Raw genomic sequence first — 10,071 nt, forward strand, 5'->3', positions numbered from 1 at the left:
TTGGACCAATGAGCGACATCAGACGTGTGCACTGTGGTCACGCCGGCATCGAATCCATCCAAGTTTCATGGTTTATTAAAATAATCAAATTACAGCGTTTACATTTATGTTAGACTACTTTTATTTAACTGCTTTAGCCCATTTATGAAAATGTAAAAGAAATCTTGTTCATGACCTGTGTAGTATGTTAACACTATTGGAAGTAAAAATAACTTGAACTCCAATTTCGAAAACACAACTTTCTTTCTTTTCTTTTTTTTCTTTTATACAGCTCTGACTTGTATTATGAGTCTGTGGTCTGGGAGAGAGTCCTGTAACTCTCTGTCTCCAAAATACAGTATATAATGACCAATGCTGGGCAATTAATTATATAGTTACTTCTTCAAAAAAGTAACTCAGTTTGGCAAACAACGTTTTTTGCAGCTATTTTTTTAAATGCAGCCAAGGCATTTTTAAATAAACATTTCAAACTATTTACAGAACAATCAGCTGTTCTGCATCAAATCTGATGCCACACAAATTATTTGTGCCACTCCAAAAAATAATTTCTGTCCACTATGAGATAAAGGAGAACAACAGCCTGATACCTGCAGGCCTGACAGCAGCAGATGTATCACTCCTGTACAGTGCTTTAAGTGGCCCAGAAGAGGTGCCGGTACTCTATTTTTTTTCCGCCTCCCCTGAGGTAACAACAACTATATTGAATGGGTTTTATATACAACAGTCAACAGACAACCTTATACAAAATAATAAATCATTTTATTAGTTTGTGGATTTGCTTGAGCTAGAAAGAGCTACTGAACATAAATAAAATGTGCAAAAAGGTATTGAATTTTTTTTTTAACAAAATGTACATAAAATAAATTATAAACTAATTTGTATTTTGCTCTCTCTTGAGTCACTGCTGCTATCAGCAGCAGCACTTGTAAAGTGTACCTGCAGAGCTTGGTAGTTCTCCCATACTACTTTCACTGTTCTCTCACTTGAAGCAACCCAAACATAATAACCATAGAACAGTAGAACATAATCTTGAGTCTTGAAGATGGTTCATTTCTTTACCCCTGAAAAATATACAAAAGCAGATTCAGCAAAATACAATCACAGTACACCAAATGAAAAATGAGAAATACTGTACAAATCATTTTACCTAGAAAAGGCTCCAGCACGTTTTGGGCTCCACTTTCCTTTCACTTTGGGCTTCGCAGTTTGTGGATGCTGCACTTCTCCTCCCTAGTGCCAGCCATGTCTGCACATATGTTTGTGTGTTAAACTGATCCAAGGGTGGTCCGTTGGATTTCAGGAAAATCATATTTGAAAGCCTTTTGATGTTGAGAGAGTTTCTTTTATCTGTCAAAGTATCATTCATTGAGCTGAAAGCTCGCTCGCATTCACTTGTTGATACTGCAATGGTGTGGACAGCTGTAAGAAGCGGCTTCAGGGCTGCTGGTGTCTTGGAAGCTTTAAGGTCTTTATACTCCCTAAATCCTAGGACACTTTCCCTCTCCCCAACTCTGAATCTCTGACATAAACGTCTGACCGCTGCATCCCCATATTGAATATCTAGAGATGCAGGCCAGGAGTCAGACTGGAGGACCTTGATGTCTGAGAGGAGGTGACTATCTGTCTTTTCAGATGAGGTTTTACTGACATGCGAGGAAGTTGTTGGAGTCATCCTGCACTTAACATTTTCAGCCAGGCTACGGAAAAATTGGCCATGGTTGATTTTTATAACCCTCTGATTTTCATGCAGGCATACATTTCTGAAGATTTTCTCCTTTTCAGCTTCAATGGCAGTTTGTGTGGGACCAGGTGTGGATACCATTGACTCAAACACCCGGATTTGTCGGTCCAGCTGCCTGTCGGCTTGATCCAAAGTCATGTCCCATCTCTGGAGCATTCTTGAGAGGTCACTGAGTTCTGTGAAAGTGTCATACATGATGCCAAGATTGACCACAAAAGAAACAGTAGTGAGAACATCATTGAGTCCTTTGTATTTTGCTCTCTCTCTTGAGTCCCTGCTGGTATCAGCAGCAGCACTTGTAAAGTGTACCTGCAGAGCTTGGTAGTTCTCCCATACTGCTTTCACTGTTCTCTCACTTGAAGCAACCCAACGCACTGATAAAACACGGCCTATCACAAGGAGACGTTGTCCAACATTGTGAGCACTCTCGGTTAACTCCCTTTGGTTTTTTGGTGATGCATGGTAGAGGGAGTAAAGCTGATCTAAGAATATTTTAAAGTGGTTGATTCCTCCTACCTCCTTCAAAACATCACAAACTGCCAGTTCCAGTCTGTGATTGGAACAATGCCAGACAAACAGGTAAGGGAATTTGGAACAAAGCTGCGCAGCAACTCCTGCTTTCCTCCCAAGCATCACTGAGGCTCCATCACAAGCAAATGCCAACAAATGTTGCTGTAGGTAGTGAGGGTCAAAGCCATTATTATGAACACATCCTAACAGTGCTTCAGTGATGTCCTTTGCTGTGGTCCCCTGCAGCTCAATCAGTTCAAAAAATATTGTGTCTGGATTTTCACTGGAAATAGCTGACCGCAGGCACACGACAAGCACAGACTTTCCACTTATTGTAGTGGATTCATCAATGAGCACACACAATTTTCTTTCATTCATCACTATGTCATTGACTACCTTCTTTTTCATTTCAGCTGCAATGTGATCCAGTATATTTGCACATGAGTTATTAGAGTGCAAAACTCTGCCCATCTTGACACCATTTAAGACTTGCAACTGGACATCTATTGGCATGTCTGTAAAGGGACGCCCATGCTTGCCAATCTTATAAGCTGTTCTAAACACATTGCAAGTTGAAGCGTAGTCAGCCTTTCTCATATCTTCAATGTGTTTTTGCATTGTATTTTGTGTTGCCTTCTCTTTTATTTCAACTGCTTTCTTGTGATAAATTGAGTCTCTGTGCTCTTTTATTTTCTTTCGTGGTGAGTTTTGTTGTGCAGCCTTGTCCCTTCCAAAAGACGAGATTAAGCACCCACTCCACTCCTGCGACACTCTCTGCCCTTGCTGCATGTCCACGCGAGCACAAACTTGACTACACACACTACAACCCAACTTTTGATTTCTGCTGATCAGCCACTTGTAATTTGTGGAGAAATACCGGACTTGTGCTTGGGACCAACATTCTGGCCACTCATGCTCGCTAACGCGGCTGTTGTCATCGGTAGAAATGGTGTCATTCTCGTCCTCGTCGTTGCCAAAAGTGCCGTCGTCCGCGGCTGCGGCACTAGTGCAGCTTTCATTAGCTTGCGTCTGACCTGCAGCGATATCATTCTGGCTTGGTGGGGTGTCAGCCAGCGAGTCCTCTGATTCTGACCTTGTTCTTTTACTACTCAGAGTCTGAAGCCAGGAGAGCATATTAAGTGTTCATTGTTTTTGTATTTTAACGAGCAGCTGTTTGCGCGTTTTACACACCCTCTCCGTACCACGTTGAGTTGTTGACATGACAACGGCAAAAGCGACGCATGCGCTTTTCACTTGTAAAACACATTGGTGTATGGGTAATGTAGTCTCTGCTCTCGGTGGGACGAATTAGGAAGCGTGCTTGTGAAGGGCGCTCTGAAAAGCGGCAGTGCAGCCAAACGATGTGCAAATGAGAGTACCTGTACGCTAAAAGCACGTTCTGGGAGCATGGAGAGGTGGCGGTACTCTCAAGAGCTATATTTAGAAGTGGCGGTACTGAGTACCGGCGCGTACCAGCCCACTTAAAGCACTGCTCCTGTAACACCTGTAACATTCAGCAGTCGCCTCATTGTTCTGACGCACACAACAAAACTACTGACTACACTACACACTAACTACACAAGATTTGCGCTAAACGTCGCAAATCTCTCACATCTCAAAACACCACCGTCACTCCTACAACTTCCCCCGTTTCTTAACAACTAGATGCCACGTTGCCATATCATTTTTTGATTGGTCGACATGGTACTTTTTTAGACGAATAGGAAAGGCAGAGGGGGTGGGGTTTGTTTTTGCTCACAGGTGGAGAGCGCTTTCGAGCCTTTTTTCTTATAAAACGCCGATTTAACCGTTTCTTCCCGCAGTAAATATAAACAACCAGTATTCAGGAAGAAAACCAAACATTGCATTTTTTTTTTATCACAACTCTGGTTTTACGTGGTCTATCAACACGATTTAAAAACTGGTGTAAAGTCCCCAATTTTTCCGTCAATTGTTCCGTCTGTCCTGCTCACATCTCCAATGGTTGTACACGTTGTCATTAACGTGGCTTCACTCCACATCAGCCACGCCGCTTTGCCAGCTAACACACCGGCGTTGGCACATAAGGACGCTGTCATAGCCTGTCAACAACGTTGATTGGCTGCGCATATACGCATTATTGGCTGGACTATGGGATAAGGTGGCATCGTTCCCATATGGGAGCAGCCAGTCACTTACTGACCAACACTGCAAAACAGAATTGTTAAAGTATTAATTTTAATTTCAATTCAGGTTAGATTTTTTTGTGCGCAACGCAGAATTTCTGTGCGCAGAGACTGTGCCAGCAGTGCGCAATTGCGCACGTGCGCAGCTTAGAGGGAACATTGCATAGGCCCACTAAAAGTTACAAAATAAGCTACTATCAAATACATTTACTGTAAACACATCAGAAGGTTATTTATGTGGCAAAAAGTTAGATCTATACAAAATGTTGCAGGGAAACGGAGAAGGAGCTCGTATAGGTTTGAGTTTTATTCACATCTGTTGTGCAGGTACAAATAGCAGAGTGGAAAACTTTATACTTTGTGTTTGCAAACATTAATTTATGAAGATTAATTAACATGAGTGTAGCACAAAGTAAAGGTGAAAGCAGTATTCTGACATGACAGTGCAATCAAAACACATTTTGCCACTACAATCTGTGAATAATTGTGACAAACAACTGTCATTTTAATATTGGACAAACTAGTTGTGCAGCCCTAACCTGAAATATGCTGTTTGTTCTGAATGAAAAACGTTAGTCTTTGGTAAACATTTTAATCACATTTATAGATGCAATATGTCATTTCAGTTAAGACTGAATGTTACCACACGTTCCCATCATTAGAGCGCATTTAAAGTGTGGAGAAGTCTGTGAAGGTTCTCAGTCATCCAGGTCATCGTAGTCTAAGGAGCTTGCAAAGAAAAGCGTCTGGACTTCTTTGAGTTACTTGAAGACGTTTCACCTCTCATCCGAGAAGCTTCTTCAGTTCTAAGGGTCAAATGGTGGAGAGTCCAAGCTGTATTGAAGAATTTCTAACTTCATGTAGACTAAACAGCGGCCTAGAATTAGACTCAAAACCCTGCAGTTGCCCAAAATAAAGGGGGCATTAATGTACCAGATTCAACAGAACTCCAGAAATAACTGCTAAGATGGGTCCAACACATCTGAGTTCATGCTGGAGGAACTGTGGGACACACTCTGCCAACCACACTCATATATTGTGGCTCTGCCCTAAACTCTGTGTATTCTGGAGGCAGATATTTGATGCTCTCAAAGACATTTTCCAAGGTAAATATTCCACTAAGTCCTACAGTAGCAGTGTTGGGAAGGATTGCAGAACATATTGACTGCAAAGCCAAAACTTACTTGCTAAATATATGACTCACTGCAGCCCTAAAATGCATAACTATCAGATGGTTAAAACCAGATATAATATATGGATCCATGTTTGTCTGATGGAACAAATTACATACTCAGACTACAGAAACAAGTCTTTGAGAAACGGTGGGGACCCATGTTACCTTTACTATTACAATGAAGAACACCACCTAATTTTGTGAGCTCTCTCTCTCTACACACGCACACACGTGTGTGCTGGACATTCATGGCTGCTTTGTGTAGTTACAGTTGAATAGAGGAAGTGTAGGATGTATCACTGCTGATTCAAAATAACATGTAAGAGTTTGTGGAATGTTCTTTGTCTCTGTGTCTGTATATAAGATGTAAGGGCGGTGGCCACAATTCAGAGATGGTCCTGGTGTTTCACTGGGAAGCTCTCTCCACATTGTAATGTGTTTATTAAACCCGCTTCAAATCAAGCTCACTGGGTGCAGGTTATTGTTAAATTTTCCTCAACAATTTGGCGTTGTCAGGCAGGATTCCTCCGGTGAGTTTTGCTGAATCACCGGTATGCGGTGACTGGCCATCCTGAGGTAAAATTGCCTCAGTCCCACCGTTCCTTTGTTTTCAAAAAGGGGGAACGGCGGGGTGTGCTTCAGCAACTCACACATGCAGGAATTTTTAAAAGAACCAAGAGAGGCACTGCAGAGGATCTCCATCAGTGAGCTGTTTTGATTTGGGAGGGTTTTATACGGGTGTAATTCATGGTTTGTATCACTGCAGTGAAAACTGATGTTACTGATCACGAGAGAGGAACATATGTTAGTGACAAGTTTCTGTGTTGTGTCCCACCTGTATCTACACAGACCCTGTGGTCTATATCATGAGCACCTACACATTAAACAACTGTAACATTATAATGGCATCAAGCTCACACTGAGGCCTGTGGGGCACTATCAGCCAGTGAGACAACAGACAAATTTCAGTGTTTTAACATATGAATATTAAATACTTAAGGGCTACTTGTTTAAACAATGGAGGTGAACGATACATCATCATTTTACATGATAATATCACAGATGATAGACTAATTGAATAGATTTTAGGTGCTTGTGCATTCTTAAAGTCTGATATGTTGAACTGAACTGAGTGTGTCAGCTGTTCAAAGCCTCTCCCAGTCAGTGCTGTTCTCCATGCCTGTCTTACTGCACATGGTGTTATTAGCACAAACACTTTAAAGGTGAACATTTAGGACTTACTGCAAATGTTACTATGTCAAAGTTTCTGTGACTCAAACAGAGGAAATTTTGATTTTTTTATTTCCACACCTAATTTATTTAAAAGTATTTAATAGCATATAAAACCCGAAATATGCTTCGGTTCACATTTAACTCCAGAAAATCATCAATCAAAACATGGATATTACCTGACCACAGATTTGTGGTGATGTCACTGCTCTTTTAACTGTTTGGTGTCTTTGCTTTGTTTGCTGGTTGTAGAAATGGTTTATTTGAGCTTTGAGCTGAGATTCAGAGGTTTCTGTGGACACTGCTCATGTCGGCACTTATATTTCTGACCTTTTCTTATAACCGATTAAACATGATCTCCTCCCTTTTGCCCCCATTTTTGGTGGTGTAGGCACAAATGATCAGGCATGACATTTTCATAATAAATAAGATACTGCAAATAATTATTTGTGCGATTGAAGTGAATTGAAAATGTGTATGCAATCATACAGTTTTAAAGATTTGGCCTAAATAACGTTGGAGTGAATGAGTCTAAACATGATGACCAAACTAGTGATACCCTGACACACACACACACACACACACACACACACACACACACACACACACACACACACACACACACAATGTTGTGCCAGTTTCAGCTGAAACTATGTTTCAAACCATATTCCGGGTTTTTAGTTCACCATTTATGATGTTTCAAGAAGAAAATAAAAGACAGATCTGAATGTTTGAAAATGTTTTGGAAAGATTCTGTAAAGATGAGATGAAAAATACTCAAAGGATAAATTTAATTGGTTTATTATTTAGATAAGGTGAAAAAAGTTAAACAAACAAATAAATAAAGAAAAAAGGCAGAGGAGAGAAAACCCCAACAATCCCCTCTGAGCAAGCACTTGGCGACAGTGGGGAGGAAAAACTGCCTTTAAACGGGCAGAAACCTCCGGCAGAACCAGGCTCAGGAGGGACAGTCAACTGCCGGGACTGGTTGGGGGTTTTAAATGGATGATTCCTCATCCATTTAACACATCTTTGGTGGAGTTTAAATGTAAAATGGGCAAAATTCATCGTGATCGTGACTCCTCACGTCAGCATGCTTGGTTACCCGACAACATTAAAACGACTTGCAAATATGTTTTAAGTGGATGATTCCTCATCCATTTAAAACATCTTTGGTTGCGTTTAAATGTAAAATGCGCAAAATTCCTCGCGATCGTGACTCCTCACGTCAGCATGCTTGGTTAGACGATCACAAAAAAATGACTCGCAAAGATGTTTTAAGTGGATGATTCCTCATCCATTTAAAACATCTTTGGTTGCGTTTAAATGTAAAATGCGCAAAATTCCTCACGATCGTGACTCCTCACGTCAGCATGCTTGGTTAGACGATCACAAAAAAATGACTCGCAAAGATGTTTTAAGTGGATGATTCCTCATCCATTTAAAACATCTTTGGTTGCGTTTAAATGTAAAATGCGCAAAATTCCTCACGATCGTGACTCCTCACGTCAGCATGCTTGGTTAGACGATCACAAAAAAATGACTCGCAAAGATGTTTTAAATGGATGAGGAATCATCCATTTAAAACATCTTTGGTTGCGTTTAAATGTAAAATGCACAAAATTCCTCGCGATCGTGACTCCTCACGTCAGCATGCTTGGTTAGACGATCACAAAAAAATGACTCGCAAAGATGTTTTAAATGGATGATTCCTCATCCATTTAAAACATCTTTGGTTGCGTTTAAATGTAAAATGCGCAAAATTCCTCACGATCGTGACTCCTCACGTCAGCATGCTTGGTTAGACGATCACAAAGAAATGACTCGCAAAGATGTTTTAAATAGATGAGGAATCATCCATTTAAAACATCTTTGGTTGCGTTTAAATGTAAAATGCGCAAAATTCCTCGCGATCGTGACTCCTCACGTCAGCATGCTTGGTTAGACGATCACAACAAAACGACTCGCAAAGATGTTTTAAGTGGATGATTCCTCATCCATTTAAAACATCTTTGGTTGCGTTTAAATGTAAAATGCGCAAAATTCCTCACGATCGTGACTCCTCACGTCAGCATGCTTGGTTAGACGATCACAAAAAAATGACTCGCAAAGATGTTTTAAGTGGATGATTCCTCATCCATTTAAAACATCTTTGGTGGCGTTTAAATGTAAAATGCGCAAAATTCCTCGTTTTACGCAGGACTCCTCACGTCAGCATGCATGGTTAGACGATCACAAAAAAATGACTCGCAAAGATGTTTTAAGTGGATGATTCCTCATCCATTTAAAACATCTTTGGTTGCGTTTAAATGTAAAATGCGCAAAATTCCTCGTTTTACGCAGGACTCCTCACGTCAGCATGCTTGGTTAGACGATCACAAAAAAATGACTCGCAAAGATGTTTTAAATGGATGATTCCTCATCCATTTAAAACATCTTTGGTGGCGTTTAAATGTAAAATGCGCAAAATTCCTCGTTTACGCATGACTCCTCACGTCAGCATGCTTGGTTAGACGATCACAAAAAAATGACTCGCAAAGATGTTTTAAGTGGATGATTCCTCATCCATTTAAAACATCTTTGGTTGCGTTTAAATGTAAAATGCACAAAATTCCTCGCGATCGTGACTCCTCACGTCAGCATGCTTGGTTAGACGATCACAACAAAACGACTCGCAAAGATGTTTTAAGTGGATGATTCCTCATCCATTTAAAACATCTTTGGTGGCGTTTAAATGTAAAATGTGCAAAATTCGTCGTTTTACGCACGACTCCTCACGTCAGCATGCATCTTTGGCTCTCCAACGGGAGATTGAGAGACCAGTGTTGGACTGGTTTCCTCTCCACTTGGTGACAGTGGGGAGGAAAAACTGCCTGTAAACGAGGACAAACCTCCGGCAGAACCAGGCTCAGGAGGGGACAATCAACTGCCGGGACTGGTTGGTGGGGTTAACAGAGGTGGAGCAAGACGAGGCTACATCAGGTGAGGAAGCCGTAGCGTCTCTCCTCTGGAACAAGTGGAACCATTTCTTCTTTACGTACTTTCTTACTTTTCCAGGAGCGCTTTTTTCTCCAGGATGGTTTCTCAGCTCGTGGATGGTTTCTGATGCTGCTGCTGAAACGAACTGAAACTTGCTGTTGCTCACCCCTATTTAAAGAAAAACATCAAAGGATTCTTAAGATCTATGACATCATCACTCCCTAAGCCAATGAGATTGTCGCTTTGGAGCGTGATGTCACAGGAGGCGGGCC

The 10,071-nt window shown here is 41.1% G+C and overlaps 1 protein-coding gene across 1 annotated transcript; it reads right to left on the reverse strand.

Annotated features, from left to right (window-relative positions):
• Positions 1-560: 560 nt before the first annotated feature.
• On the reverse strand, positions 561-4,465 carry LOC120739085 (E3 SUMO-protein ligase KIAA1586-like). The gene is made up of 2 exons (XM_040040753.1): positions 1,148-4,465; positions 561-1,061 (listed from the first exon to the last, which is right to left on the reverse strand). Exon 1 carries the CDS (start codon positions 3,383-3,385, stop codon positions 1,148-1,150), a length of 2,238 nt encoding a protein of 745 aa, XP_039896687.1. The 5' UTR covers positions 3,386-4,465; the 3' UTR covers positions 561-1,061.
• Between the last annotated feature and the right edge of the window lie 5,606 nt (positions 4,466-10,071).

This window comes from Simochromis diagramma, unplaced genomic scaffold (assembly GCF_900408965.1).
Source record: "Simochromis diagramma unplaced genomic scaffold, fSimDia1.1 OVJJ01000317.1, whole genome shotgun sequence".
Classification (NCBI taxonomy): Eukaryota; Metazoa; Chordata; class Actinopteri; order Cichliformes; family Cichlidae; genus Simochromis; species Simochromis diagramma.

Excerpts from the sequence above, each read along its gene's own strand:
- LOC120739085 (XM_040040753.1), bottom strand. The coding sequence starts at position 3,385 with ATGCTCTCCTGGCTTCAGACTCTGAGTAGTAAAAGAACAAGGTCAGAA.